At 38.9% G+C, this 25,174-nt stretch overlaps 1 protein-coding gene across 6 annotated transcripts in view; it reads right to left on the reverse strand.

The window, feature by feature from the left end:
• Nucleotides 1–25,174, reverse strand: part of ATRX (ATRX chromatin remodeler) — an 83,215-nt gene that overhangs the window by 15,257 nt on the left and 42,784 nt on the right. For 5 of the 6 annotated variants that reach the window (XM_054075258.1, XM_054075260.1, XM_054075256.1 and 2 more), the window contains 18 exons: nt 24,707–24,898; nt 22,787–22,880; nt 22,175–22,283; nt 20,892–21,071; nt 20,350–20,491; nt 19,083–19,192; nt 16,945–17,091; nt 16,593–16,770; nt 11,255–11,392; nt 10,145–10,320; nt 8,136–8,253; nt 6,694–6,824; nt 6,322–6,410; nt 5,996–6,159; nt 4,141–4,294; nt 3,748–3,851; nt 1,722–1,830; nt 1,093–1,270 (listed from right to left, as the gene is read on the reverse strand). In XM_054075258.1, the coding sequence (XP_053931233.1) occupies nt 1,093–1,270; nt 1,722–1,830; nt 3,748–3,851; nt 4,141–4,294; nt 5,996–6,159; nt 6,322–6,410; nt 6,694–6,824; nt 8,136–8,253; nt 10,145–10,320; nt 11,255–11,392; nt 16,593–16,770; nt 16,945–17,091; nt 19,083–19,192; nt 20,350–20,491; nt 20,892–21,071; nt 22,175–22,283; nt 22,787–22,880; nt 24,707–24,898 (2,513 nt within the window). The remainder of the gene's footprint in view (nt 1–1,092; nt 1,271–1,721; nt 1,831–3,747; nt 3,852–4,140; nt 4,295–5,995; nt 6,160–6,321; nt 6,411–6,693; nt 6,825–8,135; nt 8,254–10,144; nt 10,321–11,254; nt 11,393–16,592; nt 16,771–16,944; nt 17,092–19,082; nt 19,193–20,349; nt 20,492–20,891; nt 21,072–22,174; nt 22,284–22,786; nt 22,881–24,706; nt 24,899–25,174) is intronic. The other variant, XM_054075257.1, reaches the window with a different exon arrangement.

Below are 25,174 nucleotides of genomic sequence, written 5' to 3' on the forward strand. Positions count from 1 at the left end.
AATTCCCCAAAGCAGGATATGACAAAAAAAAAGGCAATTTCTACAACTTGTACCTTATTTTGCTGCTTTGAGCAGCCTGTAAAAAGGAAAACAGATCCCATATCGCTGGTGTGAGAAGGAGAGGGGAAGGGAAGCAGTCAAGTCTAACTCATCACAGCTGCAGATGAACAAAAAATCGGACTCTTGATGAAAAAAGGAAAATTACTCTTTTTATTTCAAAAAAGATGATGACTACAAGAAGTATGAGAACAGCACAGCCTGTTCTGAACATGGTAATTTAAAAAGGATATCAACAGGTCAAAAGTGCACACAGAAAATTACAAAAATAGACTGAAGCCTGAAGAGAAAAACCCATGTCTGACAGCAACATGTTACAAAAAGTAATCTGCTTGAGCTGGCAAGGAAATAGTGACTTGATCAAGAGTTAACTACTGCTCCTGAGAGAAGGTCTACAGTCTCTTCTATAACACCTGAAGAACCAGAAGCAGCAGCACAATACTTCTGAACAGAAACAATGGCATTATACTGTAGAAAAGGACAGATCAGCGACTATCAGAATTATTAGACATCTTTACTATCCGTAGGCTGTGATACCAGCTTTCAAATCATGGCTTGGATGCCTTTCTAGGCAAAATTCTTCAGCTCCCTGTGTTTTCATTCCCTGTGGAGCCTCAGGAGCCCACAGCCCAGGGGTCTGTAGAGGAAAGCTACAATGAGCAAGCGATGGCCCAATCACCCCCACGCTCTACGCGGTCCGTTCAAATAAGAATTGTTAGTTGCGTGCGAATTAAAAAAGCTGAGAACGCTGATCTGGGACTGGATGTGTGAATCCTTGCTAGAATTCCAGACTCCGTGTTACAAAAAGTGTCATTCAAAGCAGGCTTAACAGGAAATGGTTGTTAATGGTTTTACCAATCTCTCCTTCAGGAGCTCTTTCGGTGGGCAAACACTGCTATCAGATGAGGGCTGGAAGATAACTGGGTTGGCGTGGAGCACTCAGACTGCAACCCAAGCCAAACAGTGACAGCCCAAATAGTTTACAAATTCCATTGCAGGACCAGAATGTCACAAAAACAGCAAACAGAAACCTACCTGAGCCAAAAACCTGTAAACAAACACAGGTTTGCTCTGTCCAAAGCGGTAAACCCTGAAAATACTCTGGATGTCATATGATGGGTTCCAGGAAGCATCAAAGATGATGACTCGATTAGCAGCCACGAGATTAATTCCGAGGGAACCTGCCTTGGTGGATATAATGAACAAGCGGCCTCTGGAACAGAGAGAAGTTGCAAAATCTTAATATTTTGCCAAACAACTGTTGTTCCTACATTGCCGTGTCACTATGGAGTTGTTAAGCACTGAAATAACTCACAAATTTCATTAAAATGCTGTATTAAGCATAAAACAGATGCAGACTTTACAGGGACAACACTTTCAGCAAAACACACACTCCCAGAAATACAGATCTTGGCCTTTTGCAAACCAATGGTTAACAAAAACCGGTGGGTAAGGAACTATTTTTGGTTTTGCATTTTAAACACTAATAAAATGAGTTATATCAAATTAAAGCTTCCTTTTAAACCAGCGTATCCCATCCTATTGAAACTGTTTTCTGAGCAGCAGACCTTCAGGATAACTCTAATATAGGTAACAGAGATATAGGGAGCAAAAGAAAGAGGAGGGGGAAAATGAAGCATATAGTTATACAGAAGAGATCTCACCTCACATTGGTTTCATCATTAAATTCTTCAGCCCATTTCTTTCTTGACTGAGCTGTAGTTGACCCATCCAAGCGATAGTAATCAATGTTTCTGAACCATTTTCCTTCACCTATAAATGTAACAGTCAAATTATTAAAATGCTGATTGTGTAAGGAATCAGACTGATTAATATTGAGTATACACAGCTCTCTGAATAGTGAAAGAACAAATATGGAATATAAAATATACTATTCTCCTACTCTGCTTTAAAACAAAGGGAGAAGACTCCAGGTTATTCAAGACAAAACATTTCTGGAGGACACGGGTGCTTATCACAGGCACCCCTTGAAAATTACTTACTGAAGCTTACAGAACAATCTAAGAAAGACGTAACATGAAAGTAACAGCAATTGCATTTCTGACAGCAAAGGTCATCCACAAGCCTGCAACAGTTCCTAGAAATCTTAAATCAATTTTGTCTAAAATGATTCAAAACCAGAATAAACGTCATTGAGATAATTTTACCTTGCAAAAAGTATCCAGCATCTATCACCATCCATTTCTTCCTAAGATGTTGTTATGTTTTATAAAAAGATCAACTGATATTAAATGAAACTCCTCAAAGCAGTTTTACACAGATTGGAATTTAAAGACATGAATTTATAATCAAATTATGTTCCAAGGTTAAATTTTAATGTAAGCATTTGAAAAGACCTGAGCTTTTTGGGGCTAGTTCTCTTACCCTTCACTATTCCTAGTTGTATATACACAATTGTAGAGATAGCGCCTTAACTTGAAGTCAAAGTTAAGTTTAAAAAAGAAGTACATCTTTAGGCATTCTAGTACAAATTGTATTTTTCAAGTTGATCTGTGCAGTTTCATGTCATACAATCAGTGTAAGTAAAGCCTCTCCCATATAAAAAACATTCACAGGTAAAAGCTCAATAACATTCATAGGTAAATACTCAAAAGGAAATGTCAAAGTCAAGGTCTAATCATTTTGGATTCAAATTTCAGAAAAACCTTTTTTGATTTTAATTACCCATTACCCTGTGAACTATGACTACTTCTTGCCAGACTGGGGGAAGAAAAAGTAACTACAGTTCATAGAAGATTTTCTTCTCTCCCTAATTCACAAGTAACCTTCCATTTTCTTTGGACGTGGAGAATAAGAAAGATGGGGACAGACTTTTAAGCAGTGCCGGTTGTGAAAGGACAAGGGGTAATAGTTTTAAACTGAAATGGAGAAGATTCAGACTAGATAGAAGGAAGAAATTCTTTATGATGAAGGTGGTGAAACACCAGCACAAGTTGCCCAGAGAGGTGGTGCACGCCCCATCCCTGGGAACATCCAAGGTCAGGTCGGACAAAGCTCTGAGCAACCTACGTGTTTGAAGATGTCCCTGCTCACCGCAGGGTGCTTGGACTGGATGGCCTTTTAGCGTCCCTTCCAACCCAAACCCCTCTGTGATTCTATGATAACGAAGTCTGGGAGTATCTCACAGAGTAAACAGAAGAAACATCCTTCAGAGAGCACACGCCTGGCTAGTGAGAAATTCCTTGCCAGTTTAGCATCATTACTATAATTATTAATCCTATATCTGCTCTCTTATGAAATCCATAAGGCAACCTACTGCAGTAAAGCCTAAATTCACATTTTGCATGTTTTACACACTGTTTCAAAGTACTCTTAACTCTCTTGCGTTCTCTCCCCCAGCAGGAAGAATCAGAATTTGGCACCTATCAGCGTATAACATCACTCATACAGAATTCAACAAAACTTTTTCTCTCCTTTCAGACGGTGAACATATAATCTGCTCAGGCTACATTAAGCATGGATGATACGGAATGAAATCAGAAGCAAGAATCCATAATGGGATAGCAGAGACCACCTGCAGAGGTGCCCAATAATCCTGCCAACTTCAGGAATAGTACAGAGCATACAAGACTTCTAATGAAAACAATTATATCAAATCCATTCCCGTCGGACTGAATAGAAACTTGTAAGAGAGTTACTAGCTTTGCAGCTGTTCAAGGTATCACTCACCTTTATAAATGGGAGTCTTATCTTTTTCATTTTTTTCCCTGTTGGCCAGCTCCAGGAAATCTTCTATCAAATCCAGTGATATGAGGGACTGGCTAAACACTAGGCTGGAAACACAAACACAAAAATGCACCTGTGAGGCTATTTTAATTATTGCATTGCTTTATTTTTCTTCTTTCCTTGCTCTGATACTCCCTTTGAAACAAACAACCTTTCTAGATACAGAGAAAGCCTTTGGTGGAGAACCTGCATGGATGATAAAACTCACCGATAAAAATGAACGTAGCATGGACATTCGCTTCAGAAAACTGAGCTACAGCATCATGAAGCCTGAATGAATGCTGCCAGTCTAACATATTTATAAGGTTGTTAAAAATATTCCTAGAAGAAACTTACACTTTGTCTCCAAGCTCCTCTGCCATTCGAAGAATTTCAAAGAGAAGCACCATTTTCCCAGAATGTTCCAACACTTCAGCATCCGCATCAGTGACAAAATCTTTGTACCAGTCTGGTGCTGGGCTACCAGGATTGGAGGAGGAGGCACCTTTGCCTATTAAAAAAAACAAACAAACAAAGTAAAACAAAAACTTGAAAGATAAAGATATTGTCTCCATTTAAATGCTTTGAAACATCTGAATTACAAAATTGTTTCCTCATTATTAGGCTTAGCTGGTATGAAAAGGGTTAAACAGGCAAAGAAAAAAGTGTCAGCACTATTAGCAAACACCAGAGTTGCAGTTACCAATAGCACAAGTCATGAATAAGAGTCACAAATCCCCTCTCGTGTTGCAGGCTATTTGGACACATAGTGCTGTCATCTCCACCTTTTCCCAAGAGCTTTGTTTCCAACAAGGATGCATCTTAGAAAACTCATCCCTAAGTGTTACAGGCAGTGAAAAGAAGCTTTTCATGAAGAGAATTATTTTGAATCTCAAACAAACACCTGAAATTGTTGGAAAAGAAAGAAAGAGCTTTGAAGAACTCTGGAACAAAGGTTCCAAGTGTTATAACAGTACAGATGGTTAAGACGAAACCCATAAACCACCTCCTGACTTCTGTTAGGCTCACATTTAGGATTTTTCATCTAAGCTAATTTGGAAGACAAAATTAGCAAATGTACCCTTAATTTACAATACAGACAAAAAGAATCAAACAAATTCCACCATCATGCTCTGCCTTTTTGCCACATTCTTTAGGAAGTTTCTCATCTGCCCACTTGCTAACACACTACTACATTAACACAACCCGTAAAATACATACATGGGAACAATCCTGCTTTTAGCGTGTCACTATCATATAAGTTAATTTTGTTAATTTGACTTAACCCCTTAAAAATGCAGAAGTACTAGAACAAATTAGAGGATTTAGTCTGTCATTGTAAAGACACACCCAAGTGACTGCGCCCAGCAAAGCACGTCTGCTGGGTCAGGCGCAGACCGCGCCAATCCTTCATGATACTCCTGTGATGTTTATTCTGAATTCAACCAGCAGAAAGCATGTTCTCAGCACTGTCATCAGAACCCGAGAGGTAGATGACAACCATGAATTATCTGGATTTACATTATTTAATTTCTTTTATTATATTTCTATAATGTTTAATTTAACTTCCCCTTACACGTTCACAGTATATTTGTCATCAGGATGGGGATCAAAAAAAGAGAAATCCTCATCTTAACTGTCTCCCAAAAATCATTCATTTAGAGAAAGTGATTAGACACACAATAAATGATACAACCAGAAACCTCACTCTGTGATACGAGATACAACACAAAACTGGATTATTAAAAGAAAATCCAAAATTTAAATGTACAGATATAAGTAATTTGAATAACAATCCTTAAAAAGGCCTTGTATTCCTGCTGCATTATAGATGCTGCTCAACATCCATTGCAAATTTCAGGTGCAACACTGAATGTCAAGCATCCTTCTTAGTCTTTCACCAATACAGTTAAAGAGAGATGAAAAGCAGCACAATTCCTCTGTTAACTTTGTATTGTTTTGTATTTCTGAACTAAAAAAAATTAACTGTGCAGCCTGCCTGCCACAAGAACCCCGAGATCTCAATTGACGATCCTTGTTTTTCCAGGATGAATATATAATTAGAAGGAGCAGGAGCCATAAGCATAGGAGCAGTCCATGGAATTAAGGAATTTGCCATTTTTCAGCAAAGCAGAATTCCTGACACCTCTCTGAAAGAGCTTTTGCAAAATGAAGCTGCCGTGTAGTCTATTTACTTGTACGTTATCCTCACCTTCATCTGACTTTGAAGGGTTGTTAGCAAGTTCTTCTGCATTTCCGTCTCCACCTCCACGAGATCTTGAATTCCAGACTTTAATGACTTCGACATCATTATCACTGCCACTTCCGCTTGAGCTACACTCTTTCCTCACTTTTTTCCCCTTGGATTTTTTTTTCCTAGAAAGGGAACATTGTATACACCATTATTTTTTTTAATTCTACTGCTGGAGAACATATTCTTACAGAGAGACAAAATAAAACATTCACTTTTATAGAAATCACTTAAGTTCCATTAGGGAAATAAATCCAACACACAACAACAAATAAAAGCTCAATTACTTTGCATAATCATCAGAACTTAAGCTCATTGAGGTTTCATCGGAATCTGAAGCTATGAACTCATCCAGACTGTCTTCATCAAAATAGCCCTCAAAAAAGAAGAAAGAAACAAATTTTAATAAGTATGCTCATCCAGAAGCTTTTATTAAACCTTTAGCCATCTCCTTATTCTTCATTTAAGCAATGGTAAGTTCTACAAAGAAATGTTTTAAGAATGACGACATACCCAGAAACCAAAATATGACAAAAACAGCAGCAAAATTACCCCACAGCAACAAAGGTGTCCATTAATTTGACGAAACTTTACCGAGCATTTGGCAAAGCTTATTGGGAAAGCTCGCAATAGAGACTATTTTGATACACCTAATTTACCTTATTTTCTTTGCTAATATAGTCCAGCTGCAAACACCAAGGGTGAGTCCAGATTCTGCTCAACATCTGGAAATCCTGGAATAGTTTAGCTCCAGCTTTGCCTCTTCCACCTTCATTGCCACCACCTACACCTGACAATAAAGTTCAGGTTTTAGAACGAGACCTTGAAGTGAGTTTGCCGCATACAGTTCCCCCTTTGAACACTCCGTCAGCACAGGACCGAGTGTTCTTTCCAGCTGCACATCATATTGTAACGTCTCTTGTAAAAGAGGTCAAATTCCTCAGTCACAGGCACTTTTTTCCTAGTAAAAGTTGTCAAAATTAGATTTTCTCCTTTTTCTTGATAATGAGAAACACGATTACATTTTTACGTAGAAACACGTTTCTCCCCAGTACAGGAATGAATCTTAAGAGGACAGTTGTCTCTCTTTAGGTTTTGTAAAAGCAGCCTGAAGTAGCAAACACAAAATAAAATTTGCATTTAGGTTTATTTTGAACTACTTTTATTTATGGATTTGTAATGCTGCCGAATTCTGTTGCAATAAAGAATCTAAAAAGAGCCCACCTACTTTTTCGTTGTCCAAGCACAAATGAGGGCAAAGCAGTACAATGACCAGGGAGTTAAACATTTTTTTTTTGTAGTCACAAATTCTCATTAAGCAGCACATGAACGTCAAGTTCTTGAAACAGACCGTTTTTCATATTTATTACATGCATGATTTAAAGCATGCAAGAAAATAGTATTTATTGCATGACAGTCTATTGAGGTCTATGGCAAAAGAGGCACGAAGCCTGTTTGGTGCATTAGCTCAATGCACAAGACAATTCCAGTAAACGTCTACAGAGTATAAATATTTAAGACGGCAGGTTCTTGCTATGTTTCAGTCATACAACAGCTTCCAGTATCTGCATTTGTACTCTCCTATGACTCTGGGAAATGGAATTGTAAGGATGACAGTAATTCTTAGATTTGCGTTCCCTGAACCTGAGCTAACATCAAAGAGAAAGTGGCTGTTAACAAGCTTCAAATGAACAAGTCCTATAGACTTTTAGATTTTCTATGGTCCATAAGTGAAAGAAAACAGGTATCACTTAGAATAAACAAAAGAAAAACTTGGCAAAATGCATCTAAAATGCAGTTTTAGATTATGCCTGTTATAGTGCACACAAACACGTAAGAGAGAGATGAATCAAAACACGAAGGTGGACTACTCTTAATAGATGGAAATATTATTACTCCTCAAAACAATATTTTTATGTGCAACCAAGTATTTTGCTCTAATTTAAGTTTCAGAGCTAAGGTAAATTCATACAAGAAGCAGAAAAATACATAGAGCAAATAATACATACAAAACCCCTCCAACCTACCAACTCTGGCAAAATGCCCTTCATTAAACAACCATCAGTCTTATTACCCAAGAGAAGTGTAGGCACACACGTACCTGTCAAATGATCCAGGTAGTACTGGTAGAGTTTGCACTGAATAGGTGTCATTCGAACTTCTAGAACATACTCATACTTCGGTGGGAGGAACTTTGTTAATGCTGTGTAATCTTTCCTCTGTAATTTTATAAGCGGTACGTTAGGCATATAAACACAAAAATGACTACTTGAGAGCTTAAGAACTTCTGGCAGCTTAAACAACAAAGCACCATGCATGAACTACCATGATTCAGATGTTTTCCAACGACAAAGGGAAAAAACCAGCTCACTAAATACAATCAGTGACAGGCACTGCCTGCAGAAGCCCACCTTCCCCAGTAAACGTGGCTGTCTAGTCAGAAGCCGCTGGTTATGACTGGTTAACCCCATGCCCCAGCTCCCAGGCCTTGCAAAGCTGACTGCAAACTCAGCAGCTGCTCCGCTAACTACGTTTGTGGGGGTTTTTTAAATATCAAGACGTTCTTTGGCGAAAGCGTGGGTAAGTCAAGGAGCTAATGTTGATGTTTGTGTCACAGATGAACTCACTCAGACTAACCGCTTCCTGGTTTAGAGTACTTGCCTGGGGCAACGCAAAACTTACTCCTGTGTTTACTTCTCTGCCCCTTCATCCAAATGGTGAATGAGGAATGATCCTGACCTGAGCAAGAGATCGCTGCGCATCGAGCACAGCAGCGCTAACCTCCCTGCGCTGTGCTGCAGGACAATCTCAGCCAGCTCCCTGCAAGAGCAGAGCCTGCCGGCAGCTCCCGCCTGGCACTGACAGCTACACCACCTGCACGGCCTTGCTGTCAGCTACAAGAGCAGCAAGATGCTCTCATGAGAGCATCCTTTAGGAACAGAGCTGTTTTCTTCTGAGGAAATTACACAGAGCTCTAATGACCAAAAGGGAGAGCTGCTCGCCTCGGACAGGATTTGCTCTGCACAGCGTGCTACGAGAAAATTCACCTGGGTTCCAGGCAATGCTGCACAAACAGGGAGGCCCAGCATCTGAAGGCACGCAAGATTTATTCACTATTTATATTCCTCTTCTCGCTCTGTCTTTTGCTTTATGTTCCTGTACTGCTGTAGAGATGTCTAGAATTACGTATGCTATCCTCTCACTATTATTCACAGTTCCAAGATCATAAGTTTATAACAGGAGGTCCTTTATCAGCCTTACATCCTTCCATAAACCTTTTTATTGCTTTCAAGGAGAAATATCTAAGTGTGGGACTATCCCATTCTAACCATTTCACCCAGTTCATGCCCACTGGGATTATTTCATCAACTAAGAGCAACTGCACAGCCAGAAGAGGTCCTTGGTGCCTACAGAGCACCACACCTGCCACAAGGCTGCTGGTGTCCGGGTTTATAAAGTAGAAGAGCTGTAACATCATGCTGTCAGCACACAAGGTGCAACACCGCAGGAGGGTAACTGTACGGCAAGTAATCCAGCCCTCATTCTTTAAATCTAGGCAGTTTGGTCTGTTTTGTCCATCTAAGATCTTTAAGGAAACAAGTTCTTCACCATTTTGAACCTGATAAATATTCCTTCTCTCCTCTTCCCCACTTTTCTGATTCTCAGAGATCAGGAAAGAATTCAGATCCAAGTGACAAACTCGGGATCACCAACTTTCTGTACAGTTTTCAAGGGACGTGAACATTTCAATGTGTATATAGAATTACATAAGAATATTTCAAAGCAACAGAAGTCCTACTCCAATCTTCTAGTCCCCTAGTAAGAAATCAACTGCTTTCGCTAATATACGTAATTGTCCTGCTAAGGATACACTGACATTTGGGTAAAAGCCATGAGATTTTTTTATAAGTTTTTCTAGTCACAATAAATAATGCAGAGATCCAGTAATTAATGAAAATAAACAGTTAAGTCAACATTAATAGCTGGGTTCAATGGAGCTCTCAAATAGCAGGTTTACAGGTCTTTGAGTGCTTTTATCACAATGAGATGACAAAACTCCTCCCCCTCCCTGAAGCAAATTCAAATTGGTTATAGCAAAACAGTTCTTACCTGAACACATCCAGCTAACATCTCATAGAGAATATGTGCACGCTTCTTCATTACTCTGACATCTACCAGCGTGGAGTCTGCACACTGACCGTTCTGAATCGGATTTATAAATCGATTTCGGAATTCCTTAATTGAACCAAGCAAGTTCTCCTTAATAAAGTTAACCATGCAGTGATCTAGGACAAAAAGATCAGACTTGAGTTGTTCAAAGTGGCAAGTACAATACTGGGATTAATTATAACAGAAAATAACGGTGTCCTACCTAAAACTAACAACTTTCTGTTGAGCAAAAAAAACCCCAAACCTTCAACATTTTCCAGAAAGGGCATCTTAAATTGATGCATACTCCAGGCATGGAAGTAACTTCCACGTTTAATGTCAGATTAAAACTGCCTCATTGTGTTTGTGGCAGAGTTTGAAAGCTGCTGTACACCAAAGCAATCGCATAACAAAACCATATTTGCAAAGATTTTTAAATCAATTCAAAAGCAAATTAATCAACAGGAAAACACATTATACGTCTTAACAAACAGAAACAAATATTACAAGCTCGTTTAGTCTGGAATCCCCAAGACAGTAACAGGAAGTCAAGAACACTGCTCTAAAATGGTTTATTAGAACTTATATTGATGCTGTTGCAAGACACCCTTGCAACAGCAAGGTCCACCCTTTTCCACTCTGAACATTTTCTCCCTTCCCTTTTTGACATGCTGAGACTCATCTAATCCTTTGATTAATCAGATCAAGGAACTAAACCGTCAGAAAGCTATCCACTTCTGCACTGTTAATTTTCTGATACTCCTCACACATCTGATTCCTTAGGGAGCCCGTACGTAATGCCATGCCAAAGGAAAGGATGAAGGAGAGGCCAGATTCCCAACAGCTTCATTTTAATTTGGCTTAAAACATTATGGAGCCACATCTTGTGACAATGACCTTAAAACACAAAATGTAAAAACAGACTGTCAGGATTTTTTTGCTATAGAAATCTAGCAAGCAGCTTCACCGTATCGAATTCTTTTCTTCTAATCAAACAAAATCTATCTACATATTGCAGAAAGGCAAAAGCATATTCAAGGAAATAAACACTTAAACCAGAGAACTACTCACATTCTATAAGATTATTCTGCAGTGGTGTTCCTGTAAGAATTATTCTTCTCCTAGATCGAATAGAATTCATTGCCTTTGAAACAGCAGATGCTTCATTTTTCAATATGTGCCCTTCATCACAAACAACAAAGTCGGGACCTAGAAAAGAATAACATTAGATGTCTAACATCTTTTGTAACAACAAAGAAACCGGCAGCCTAAAGAATGCAAACCTTGTTCTACTAATGTTATTAAGTTCGGGGTTTTGCTTTACTTTTATGTGCGTGTGCTTTGTGGTGGGATGTTTTAGCACTGTTAAGGTTCTCGCTCAGCCTGTGCCCAAGCACTCCCAGTAGCCATCCTGGTAAACTACAGCCACTGCTTGTAAAGTCTTCATGGGAAAGATTAAACGCAGCTTTGAAATACATTCCTATAAAAATTATCTATCCGTGCAGCCAGTGTTTGCATGCCTGCATTTCTATTCACTCTGTCAAAACGTCATAAAATGCTCCTCGCATCCAGCTTAGGTTGCCATCTGCTGGTGTAGAAACCAAAAATCAGAGAATCAGTGATTTTTTCATTAGGGCAAACAGGTCAGTATTAAAAGGGGAAAAGAGTGTAATCAAAAGTCTTAGAGAAGACAAAATGAAATTTTATTTGAATTACAGACAATTTCCACCTTAAAGTCACTGCAGAAATGCCCTCAGCTTTCTGCCAGAAGATAAAACCAAGGACTCCAGACTGCTGTTCTAGGTGAGCCATGCAAGGAATGTCGAAACCACACCACAACACGTGCGCAAAACAACTCCTATAGAATTATTTAGTGTCACAATCTGTGGTTTAAGATCAATAATACCAAACTTGGCAGAACAGACTTACACACCCAAACAGTTTTCAGATTTGGGGCAATTTCTGGAAGCTCTCTCCTTGAAGAAAGTAGTAAAAGATATTCTAGGATCCAGCTAGTAACTTAGAACGAATGTTTTACCAGATCTTTACTGACCTTAACTCTGGTACAATCAACCATGAATCAGCTGAAGTCAACTTCACACACCTTCGAAAACTGTGGTACAAAGCCATCAGCTGGATTCAGCTGTTCCACTCTACGTAGGCTGATACTTGAGGTTGGACAGGAGTATTCATCAGCATGGATGATCTAGTCTTTTATAACTTACATCAGTTTTCCTCAGACTAATTTTAAACTGCCTTGTAAAGAAGAAAACTAACTCTAGGACAATAATCAATAGAGAATGAATTACACCTTCGACCCCTCGAATGATTTAACGCCAGCGCCAGTCATCTTAATCATGTCATTTTAAGTACCAAAAAATTATTTCAACCTCACATGCTCACAGAAAAGGAATCAAGAAAATATTTTTTTCCAAGTAGAAATAAATCACTCTTTTTAATGGAGTATTGATGACCATTATGAAAATCCGCATATGAATTCCAAACACACTTGGATTTGTCTGAGCCTTATGGGGCAAATAATAAAAAAATTTAGTTGGAATTTTCACATCCGTCACAGAAACATTTCCCCATATTATTTAATGACTTTCATACCTCCTCCAGTTTTGACAACATACAAAACACTGAATTTTGCACTCAACAACTCACTAAGCCTCCCTTCAATTTCAGGCAAGCGCCTCTTAACAGTGACAGATCCTTTCTCTAGTCCTCATTCCAGTATTTCCTGGAGAGCAAGGATCCTGCAGTCAGGCTGTTCATGCCATGTAGCCAATGAGGTGCGCTTTGGAGCTGCTTTCTAGAACAGAAGCATTTGCAAGGATCTGCAACATCTCCCAACCAGATGCGACAGCTTGCACGTTAACATACCCTTCTCAGAAATAGATTTGGTTCAGTACATCATGTTTACAATCAGAATCTAAGTGCATTAGAGAAGGATAATGAGGACTCAGCAATAGATAGCAATCAAAATTGTGCCAATACCCCAGAAACCAGTTTCCGTAAAGACTGCGATTCGCTAACATGAAGTGCTAAATTAAACAAAACAAAAACAAAACCCCCACCTTAAAAACTGTTGTTTAGAGTAAGTGATTGATAGTAAAAATATGAAAAAACTCTCTTAGTAAAAGTATTTGTGGTTTGTTTGGCAGGCATGTAGCCTCGATATCTTGAACTAACTTCTTGGCTACAACTCCATGGCAGGGATTTTCATAAATGTGAGTTTTTTTCCTTGTTCTTAAAAGATATGAATGCATTTCATTATAGACAGAACGTTTCTCAAAATATCATGAAGGAATGTAAAACTTAAAGGGACCTCAAGGGATCACTGAGTCCATTTTCTTCTTCTGAGATGAATTATGAGAAAGGGACGCATTCTCCCTGACATGAGTAGGGAACCTACTGACCTCTCTCTTTTGCTAGAACACTGTGCAATAACACCTAATTGAAATTATCTCTGCTGCAAATCAGAATAATTTTTGCCCTTCCCTATTTCCAGATGATGTAAAAGCCAAGTGATACCAGTCCTTGCAGTAATCAGCTCTTGGATGGTGGAAAATTTAACAGTTTAGATGTCTTTTTACTTGGCTTCAATCTTTCCTCAAATATCGCAGTCTTCATCTTCTTTTCCTGCTCCCCGTACTCACATGTTACTATGCTGATAAACATAAAATACACTCAGCAATAGAGATACACCCAACTCTCCTCTTTCTCTGAAGCCTACACGAACTGAAGTCTGCTTCATACAACTGCCAATTAAAGAGCTCTTTCCAAGTCAAACAGCAACGGAATTTTTATTAGTAGTAACAAGTAAAAAACTATGAAGTTATTGAAAAGCTGCAAGCAAAGCACAACAGCTATCAATAAACTAAACAGCATCTCATGAGTGGCAGAAAGCATTATGGGAAACCATTTGTTGCCCTGCATGCCTATATAATCCTGCTATTACTTCACATAGCAGAGCTAGTTAATTAATGAAATCACTTCTCCACCCATAAACTTTGGCTAAACCTTCCCTCTCTGGTCCCCTTTTCTGTAGGATATAATGCAACGCTGGCTTCTACTACGGAACATGTCTACCCTAGCAGTATTCATTTTAACCAGACACACATGGTTAAATTATCACTCAAATACCAAATTTGCAACTTTTTAAATTAAAAATGCTCCCAGAGGAAATGGTTTTTCTTTTCATAGTCACACAGCCAGCCAGGACACGGCTTCTCAACTCTCTTATGGGCAGCCTGTTACATCGCCAACGCTGTGATGCACAATGACAGCAAGAAACAAAAAATGGCCTCTGCAAAATACTTCTGTGCTGGTTTAGGCTGCATTGGAGTTCATCTTCTCCACAGTAGCTGGTCCAGGGCTGTGTTTTGGATTTGTGCCGGAATCAGTGCTGATAGCACAGCGCTATTGTTATCACTGAGCAGCGCTCACACAGAGCCAACGCCTTTTGTGTTCCTCACCCCATCCCAGCAGCAAGGAAGCTGGGGGTGCACAAGGGGCTGGGAGGGGACACCGTCGGGACAGCCGACCCCAAGTGACCCAAGGGGTATCCCACACCGTATGGCATCATGCCCAGCGTATAAATGTGGGGGAAAAAGAAGGAAGGGGGGGGAACGTTCAAGTGTGACAGCGTTTGTCTTCCTAAGTAACTATTACATGGAACGGAGCCCTGCTTCCTTGGGCATGGCTGAGCACCTGCCTGCTGATGGAAAGTAGTGAAGGAATTCCTTGTCTGGCTCTGCTTGCATGCACAGGATTTGCTTTACCTATAAAACTACCTTTATCTCAACCCACGAGTTCTCTCACTTCTACCTTTCTGATGCTCTCCCCAGTCCCACTGTGAGCAAGCAGCTGGGTGGTGCTCAGTTGTCAGCAAGGCTTAAACTACAACATCTTCCCCTTAATTTAGCCAAACCAAATGTCTCCAAAAACTAACAGATGACCACAGCTGAACACTTCTGTCTTTTTGTAATCAGTTAAAACAGAGAAAGATTTGAAGCAACATAAAAATAATAATGGAGTTATTTCAAGGCTAGATTCCCTGATGCTCTAATGCCTTTCACCAACCAACTGGTCCAAGAAAAGAAAAAGACAGGGGGTCCCATGTTCATAGGAAATCATTCAAAACCTACAAAGCTCAATGTGCTGCAGTTCCTCAACTTTATTAAATCTACAAAAGTCAAGAACTTAATCACAAACACTGCTCTGTCATGTTTTCCTAAGCTGTCCACAGAGGTCTGGAAGTAGACTAGAACCTCACCTGTAAAAGCAAGATACAAAACCCAAGAGATTCAGAAGAGATGGGACAGAGAAGGTGACGCAAGCCATCTCACGCCTCCATCCCAACAAGCCTCCTCACATCTCCATCCCAACAAGCCTCCTCACGCCACAGTCCAATATTGTCAAAGCTACGTAAATATAGCTCCATAAAGGAGGAGACCATATGACTATAAAGACACATGGTAATAACCCCCACGTTTTAGCCTCCCTTATACTTTACACAAGGAAAAGAAAACCCACAAAAATCTACTACTGTAAAATGTTTTATTTCATCATTGCACCCAAACATGACTGAATACACAGCTACTGTCCTGCCAGGCTACTGACTTGTCACCACCAGTTCAAGACACCTTTTCTTCTCTCGCTGTGAATTTCCTGGCATCGTTCTCAACAAATGCATTATCCCAAGCAAATCAGACACTGAATTCAACTGACAGCACAGGGATCCTTCCCCTCACCTCCCTTTTTTTTTTAGCTTGTTTTTAGTACCTGTAGCTTTAATAGGAGGGGTCAGAAAACCCACTGGCAAGAAGGGGATTTTCTTCATTGCTTAAATAACACATGGGGATTCAACCTGATCACAAAAACAGTTCATCACCTACCGTACTGGACCTTCCCTGACTCCATAGCACTCAAACTAACAATTCATTAGCACTTAATTAACAATTGTTTGTTCACACTTCTAATGTACATTCTCAACTATTTTTCACGTGTATTTGCTCTCCAAGTGGTAGATTTCTATCAAGGATAAGGCAGCTTGTGGTTGTAACAAATTAGCAGATTAAAACAAGCTTAAATTCTCAACAGAGTTACTTCAGAGTTACTTTACAAGGAAAGCAGTGCTGGCAAAAAAGACACCTATTTGGAAGTTTCCTGTATTTGATCTGATAGAAAAGACTGTTATAGGACTCTATTAACAAAAACAGACAGGGTAGTTTTTGAACAACCATTTCTGTAACTCAGTAAAAGACAAAAGAGAAAATCTGATCTTACCAATGTTATTATTTAAAATTATTTGCCCAACAGATTTCCATTTGCAAGATTACTTGGCTCATACAAATAAACTAGCAAGTTTATATAATGTATATTTGTATTAATTTTCACTCACCTGGATCAACTAAAGCTTTATTAAATATTTCTTTAAGTTTTCTACTCTTCACATTCCTGCCTTGCGCAAGATTACGGTACATCTCGTAGCCTATTATCATCACACCTCCTTCATCTTGCCAACGTTGGAGCATGTAGCTTCGCTCTTGAGGGCGTTTCACTGTTGCTAGTTCACAGACCTTTCAAAGGGGGAAAAACATGCTTGAATTTCTCTTAAAATATGGAAATACTGTTGTAATTCTTAAAATTACTAAAAAGTGCATTCCTTAAGCTATATTTTGAGTATTAGAGCTTCACAATTATGTAAAGCATTTGGTTATCTCAATTTTAAGAACTCTTTTTAAGCCTTTTACCTCTAGTTTTTCATCATCTTCTAAGCCTTCTTGCCATTTTTCAAACTCATTCAACCAGTTCAAGGCAGTGTTCAGTGGACACACTACCAGAGCAGTCCGAAAATCCAGCTTGTCACACAGCAACACTGTGTGAAGAAAACTTACTACCTGCAAGACAAAAAAAACCAGATAAAATACCAAATTAAACACTGAGTATTAAACTCTCATAGGAAAGAAACACAGAAGTATATGTTCATATATAGAACTTATATAACAGCCTTATTCAAACATTCTTTTTCTGCTTGTTAAGTAACTTGCTGCTTAAAATTTAATAGACTTGTATTTTGAAGTCATACGCTCATTACTCTCCGTCACACAGCTGACTATGTCCTTCACATAGAATCATAGAATAGTTTGGGTTGGAAGGGACCATGAAGGTCATCCAGTTCCAATCCTCTGCAGTGAGCAGGAACATCTTCAAACACATCAGGTTGCTTAACCCAACCCTGAATGTTTCCAGGGGTGGGGCATCTACTACCTCTTTGGGCAACCTGGGTCAGTTTTTCATTATTCTCAGGGTGAAAAATTTCTTCCTAACATCTAGTCTAAACCTTTCCTCTTTTAGTTTAAAACCGTTACCCCTTGTATTGCTACATGCCCTGCTGAAAAGTTTTACCCCATCTTTCTTATAAGCCCCCTTTAAGTATTGGAAGGCAACAATAAGGTCTCCTCAGCATATTCTCCAAGCTGAAAACCCCAAGCCTCTCAGCCTCACTTCACAGAAGAGGTGTTCCAGGCCTTTGATCATTTTTGTGGCCTCCTCTGGACCTTCTCCAACAGGTCCATCAAGTTCATCAATTGTTTTGATAAACGTTTCTCTTAAGTCATTTTTAAGCTTCCTCCCAATACTCACCCCAAACGTTAAATAAGTTCACCTCTTTGGACTTCATAAATGTGTCAAGGTTCCTGCAACTGAACTCCAGTCTTAAACCAATGTTTTCCACGTTTTTTTCAGCATATTGCTAAGCCCTCTCCAAAGAGCTCTAAAGTGGGTTATGGCAATGCTTTCCAACAGCAACTGCTTGGGTGACCAGAGTTTCAGAAGAAACATATTGAAACAGGGATTCAATTTCAGATTTTGAAGACTAATAGAGATGGCAAGTTGTTTGCTGTACAACTTTTAACATAGCAGAAGAGCCACTTGTATCAGACAAATAATTGTGGAGATCTTTTTTTAAGAAATGCCACAGTATTCTCTTTTAGAGACTTTTACAAAGAAGCCTTTGGCAGTGTAAGGGAGAAGGAACACGCACTGAACTGACGATGAAGGCTTGAACCTAAAGATCTCAGGAAGCAGAGAACTGTAAACCCAAAGGAAAGAAATCAAGCAGCAAAAAAGGGGTTGAAAGGATGCCCTAGAGTTCACAGCCAAGGCAACACGAGTTTCTTCTGGTCTTAACAGTCTGTGACATTCAACAACCCCAAAGATAGGAAGGTACATACGGACAGCTACTGACACAGAACAGAAATGCCTGCTACCCCTCAACCCAGAAGAGTCTAAATCGTGGCAAAACACTGTTTGTATTAAAACACAGCATCTGACTCCAGACACTAACAGTCTCTCATGAAAAAACACAACAAACCAAACCAAACAATAAACCCCTACTGTATCAGTACCACAGAGAAATCAAAATAATACCGAGGAACGTAAATAATTCAAGGAGTAACACGTGAACAAAAAAGACAGTAAAAAACACAGCCTGTATGAGATTAAACTATCTTAGAAACAAAAGTGCCAGAAGCCTGTCTCCCACCAGCTATATTTTCTTATTCTGAGTTGCAAGGGATCTACACATCACTTACAAGTAAACACTACCATTTCAAATTAATATCAATGATTATCTCATTTAATTGTAGCTATTTTCAAAACAGAGAAAGGACAAGCGTGTATCAGAACTTTCACAGTTGTATACCATGAAACAGAACTCCTTTCTCAAGACACCTTCATAAAACATTTTCCTCCAGCAACTCTCCCAAAGTCACTGCTTAGGAAACAACGCAGCTTTACTATTTTCTGAAAGTCATTAAAATTGCCTTTTGCTGAATCAGCTTTTGAGAGGAAGCTACAGGCCAGAAAACAAGATGACTTTATTTCTTACCTGTAATGTTTTGCCCAGGCCCATACAGTGAGCGAGAATGCATCCAGAACCAGGAGATGTCTTTGTTTTTTTTACAGATTCACAACAGCAATCCCACATGAACTGAACACCTAAAGAAAATCATTGAAAATGTTTTTATTCAACATGCATTTTATTGAAGTTCACCTGAGAAGAGATCACTGTAAGATCATGGAAACTCTTAAAGAAGCAGCACTCAGGATACCCGATTCATTTCTGTCCAATGGGTTCTACATGGAATGATCTTTTGTCTTGAACTTACATTTATAATTTTCACCTGAAGTCGTGGCAACTGGGTTAGAAAACACTACTGTGCAGACTGCAGATGACTACAGTCTTGGGGACAGAAGAAAACGTGGCAAGGACTTAATGGAAAGAATAAATGATGTCGGTAAATTAGCAAAACTATCCGAGAACAACTGGAAGAAATTCTGCCAAGACAGATCAGACATGACGTTTTATGCCTAAAGAGGAAAAAAGTCAAGTGAGAATTGTGACAGCTGAAAAAGGAAAGGAAATATATGCTACATACTAAATGCATTCACTACATGAGGGTCTGCTGGGTGACTTTTTTGTTCTTTGCAATATATTTATTAGGAAGTTGTATTCTACTATGCTATACTCAGCATAGATGAGACTTCAACTCGAGTGCTGTGTCCGGCTCAGGGCACCTTCTTATAAGAGCTGAAGCAAGTCCAGAAGTTTCTAACTGAGATGGAAAGGTTGTGAATTATGAACATCGAAGAAAATTTAAAATAACAGAATTAACTGTGAAGAAAATGATGACTGGTTATTGTCCTTTTCTCCTCCTTCACTAGAAACAGAATTTGGAAAGAAGTTGATTTCATTTCCTGTCACATCAAGTATCAGGAAAAAAAAATCATCTGTTGAGAAACCCAGGAAAATACTGAGATTTTTAAATCTTCACTGAAAGCTGTAGAAAATGAATAAACTAATTCCTCAATAGAACAGGTAAACACATTTGATTATGCCTCGGTGTGGAGAAGTAGAAGATTCTGAGGACCCTTCTAACTTCACGTTTGCTTGTAAAACAGAATTATGTCTTGCTGATCTCACTCACTTTGGTTCAGATATTCCAAAACTAAAGTATTAAACCTGACGTTCTGGCACCAGCTTGCCACGGAGTTTTTCTGATGATTCTATTACAATTGCAGCTGCGTGAGGTGCTGTGTCAGTGGAGGGAGTAAGCAAATAAATAAAGAGAAATTTTAAGACTCTTTACCCTTACCATCGACTTGGTGGGGCTTCAGTCTGGTAACAATACTCCTGTGAACCTGCACTAGTGGTTCTTTGGTTTCTTCATCTTCATCTAAAACCAACTTAGTTGTAATGGGACATTTCAGAGGTGAAGCATCTTCTATCTCTATCACCTATAAGCAGAAATAGGGCATTACAGGAACACCTCACTTGTCAATAATACCAAGCGTTTGATGGACATTAACTTCAGCAAAATTGGAAGTTATAATTTATTCAGTAAAGAGAAACCTCAAATTCTTTACCGTGCATCACAACTTACTTTGGGAGAGGGCTTTTCCCCATGGAAAGTAAAGCAGTAGGCAACTGAAACAGCTTTGTAAAGATCTCAGTAGCCTTGAATAAAACTCACCAATGTTAACCTGCAGGAAACTACAAATAAAACTCGTGGCTTACAAGACTACATATAAATACTTTTAAAGTTATTTATCAAATTAAATCGAGGTAGCAATATGTCACCTTAAACATTATCAACAATTCAACTTTCTAGAATTTTGCAAAGAAAACAGCACATACCTCTCTCAGTTTCTCTCTCTCCCGTTCCCTTTCCGCTATACGTTTTCTTCTTTCTTCTTCTTCTTTAAGTGCGTTTTGTGTTTCTGTTCTAAGCTTGTCATCTTTAATAATTTTCCTTATTTTCTTCCTGCCTTTTCCAGGAGATTTGGAATCATCATTTTCCTCATTCTCAGAATTACTCTGTTACAAATTAAATAAATCAAGTATTAGGAAGAAAATTATAAAATTCTTCATTCATACACAACCTCTGGAAAATTTTTGCATACACAAGTGGAGTTTAGCTCATAAGAATAAAAGATACCTTTTTAAAAAACAAGTTAACCAGCACGACAGAATAAGTGCCACCTTAACTATAATGCCTTCTGAGATATTAAAGATTCAAAAAAGTGAGTCCAAAGGAGGCCAGGGAGATGATCCAAGGGCTGGAGCACCTCCCATACGAGGACAGACTGAGAGAGCTGGGGTTGTTCAGCGTGGAGAAGAGTCCAGGGAGACCTTAGAGCAACTCCCAGTACTGAAAGGGGCTCCAGGGAAGCTGGAGAGGGGCTCTTCAACAGAGAGTGCAGGGAGAGGATGAGGGTTAATGGTTTTCAGCTGAAAGAGGGGAGATTGAGATGAGATCTCAGGAAGTAATGTTTTGCTGTGAGGGTGGGGAGGCCCTGACCCAGGTAGCCCAGAGCAGTGACGGCTGCCCCATCCCTGGAGGTGCTCAAGGGAAGGTTGGATGGGGCTTGGAGCCCCTGATCCAGTGGGAGGTGTCCCTGCCCATGGCAGGGAGTGGAACTGGATGGGCTTTGAGGTCCCTTCCAACCTAAACCATTCTGTGACTCTATGATAACCCCAGTCGTGCAAAGGCAGTACTGAAAATAATACTGTTATCATTTGATAGTAACTAATGGCTATTAATAAAAAACTATTTTTCTGTTGTAGTGGTGCTAGATCAGATCAGCTCTCTCTTACTCTGCACAGGAAAAAATCACCAATACTAGGAAGGTTTTAATCTAATATTCATGTCATCTTTAACATTTAGTTTAGAAGTTCAATTTACTTAAAAGATATCGCACATTTTTATCAAGACCTAGATGGGAAATGGTTTCATTTAAGTGCAATGGTTTTTTTCCCATAGTGGTGTTGCAAATTTTAGCACTGATTAACACTTAGAAAAGTTATAATTTTTGACTGTACTTTGTACACATTTAGGTTTGAGATACCCAATGCCCTAAGCAGCTGGCAGAAGAGGCAACTCTTTTTCCTGTTTATTAATTCAGAACACAATATAGTACCTTATTGTCATTATCACTTGAAGAATCCTCTTGAACCTTTATACGCCTTCGTTTCTTTTTCTGTTTGTAACTGCGTTGATTTTCTTCTGCCTCAGCTTTCTTGGCAGACCTGGGAAAAAAAGAGGCAATATTATTGATTAACAATAATTTATTGCCTACCTGAAAAACGGTGATTAAAAAAGTACATGAACTACACTGCTAATTAGTAGAACGTATACTCCTTTTGTGCAGTCAGGGGTTTAATTCCAAATTCCTTCCTTCCCCCCTACTCACTGGGCACAGAGCAATGACCTATTCCAGACAACTCTGAAGAACATCAGAATTGTTAAGTATTTGTTTTCTACCGCAATCCACCATTCCTCAATTGATGCTCATTTTTTGTTAATATATAGGCTCAGCAACTTGCTGTGTACCACACACCATAGTACAAATTCAACACTCTCACATTCGCTGGGAAGTTCATTAGCAGATACCAAATTATAGACAAGTATCATCAAAAGTTTTAAGGGACAATCCAAAGTCTTTAACTTTTACCACCTCGACGCCTAATATGCACTATTAAAAACCAAAAAAGCAAACACAGGATAAACATAATTAAGCTTTTATTTATACCTTGTTCTTGGACGTTGGTCATCTTCAGACTCACTGACTTCTTCACTAACTGCAGATTCATGAAACTCGGAGTCATTTGAATCATCGCTGCTCACTTTAAAAATGAAATAGGATTTCACATTAAATATTAGTTAATAGCTAATAAAAATATTAGTTAATATTAGCTTAAATATAAGTTAATAACATTACATATCTTCTAATTATACAAATTCTTAAGATCAACAAGCACTCTAAAAGGGCATTTTGTACAGTATGGGACCGATTAAACACACTGGAACAAGAATATAAAGGGTAGAGAGGAACAGCTTAACATGTAAACACTAGCTGAGTCCTGGCAGATGGCGCATTATGCCAACAAGATCTGATTTCTTTATGCATGCACACATCTAAGTATAGCTTACAGTCAAACAACAGAAAGCACTATACTAGAAAACGTTACACTCCAAAGATGAGAATGAGGAGAAGAGAACACCATCAAAAACAGTCCAAAACCTCAGAAAACAAAAGGTGATTTTTCAGTTCACCGGAAGCTTTTGTTTCAAATGATTCAGATGTCATTTTATAATCACACTTTACAGTTCATGCAAACAACACTTATTTACTAACAACATACATAATTATATCGCTGTATTTATGCCCTGAAGTTTCTTCAGGCAACACAAGTTTAAAACCGACTCAAGAAAATTATAAATAAATCTAAACTAGCAGCATTAGGTAATCCTTCCATAACTACTTTTAGGAGGTATCACTGGCATCCGCAGGTAATTAAGACCAGCATTTCAGTTTGACCTTGAACACAGTGGAAAGCTTAACTGTTTTATGAGTAACAAGGTTTAAAACAAGGATTAGTTTACATACGTGGGAAATGCATTAATGTCATAGGGTTAACAAGCAGCAAGCTGAAATAAAGTATATTGTTCTACTTGAGAATAGGGGACTTAAAAGCCTTACACTAGAGAAGCCTGAGAATTAGTCTGGCTCCATCTTATTTGCACATTGCCACTTTAATTTACAATTACTTTTCTTGAAAGAAATGTTATAATTCTGTAAGTTATAATTCTGTAAGTGAGGAAAAGCATAAATACGCATTCAGATCAAATCTCCACTCCTGGTGGTGTTCAAGGCCAGGCTGGATGGGGCTTTGAGCAACCTGGTCCAGCAGGACAAGTCCCGGTGCCTGGCAGCGGGGTGGAACTGGATGGGCTTTAAGGTCCCTTCCAATCCAAACCATTCTATGATAAAAATGAGAGTTTTCCCAAAAGAAAAGGATAAACAAATCACATTGTATCTTTTAGTCTGTGGAACACTGCAAAAAGACTGCATTAGTGCAACCCTAAGAATAGGAAAGTATCGTCCAGCTTGACTTTCACTGGCCATGAAACACTGTCAGCACCTACGCTGCCCAATGTGGCAGAGAGCATTTATCTTTGCTACTGCTCCCTTCTTCTGCTCAAAATGATTAAATACAAGGGGCTGATAGATTCTTTGCTCTTGCACACAGCAATGAAAATGAAAAATCCAATTCAAGCACCATTTCACAGTGCCATCTGGTGTCCAACTACAGCCTGTAGCACTTACATCCCAGGATGGAGACACTGCTGATGCACGAGGGCCTATTAACAGTCCAAGTTAAAGACAGAAACTACATAAATTACAAGACTGATTTTTCACAAATTAGCGAACTCGGCTGATCTCTATTATTTAATATTAATATTCTAAGACTCAACAAGATTAATCCAGTTCAGAGGATACAGTAAGTGGAGAGAGCCGCATTCACATTCAATATTTAAATAAAACTATTTTATCAAACACAGAAAAGAGAACTCTAGATTGAATATACAAGGATGTTTATACACAGATTTTTAAATTATGGCATTAAAGCAAGTACTGTTTTTGACAAGAAACATTTGGATTATGTACCTTTCCTTCTATTTCGGCGCTTCCCTTCTTTTTTCTCTTTAGGCTTCACTTTTTTTTCTTCACTTTTTTCTTCAGACTCTCCATCACTCACTGTCAGCTTGTGCCTCAGCAGCCTGTGTCTGTATCTAGGCTTCTTTGACGATTCCTCTTCCTCTGAATCCGATTCAGAATTCTCTTCTTTTTCCTTCTCTTCTGTCAGAGATAAGAGTCAGTAAAACATTTTTTTCTTATTTAAATCCGGTAAGAATTAACACCTGAATTCATTTTAGGCTAAAGTCTATACTTTTCCAGGAAATTACAGACAAAAACATACCACCATTCCCTCAAATACAGAAAGTACTTTACACTGCCTGAACACGTGGAATACCTGTTGCAATGACTGCATACATTAGGCAAATCTCGCCCGTGCATTTGCACATCTTGCTGTTCTGCACAGATTACTCCTTACAAATCCCTAGGATTTCTGAA

Source organism: Cuculus canorus, chromosome 10, assembly GCF_017976375.1.
Source record: "Cuculus canorus isolate bCucCan1 chromosome 10, bCucCan1.pri, whole genome shotgun sequence".
Taxonomy (NCBI): Eukaryota; Metazoa; Chordata; class Aves; order Cuculiformes; family Cuculidae; genus Cuculus; species Cuculus canorus.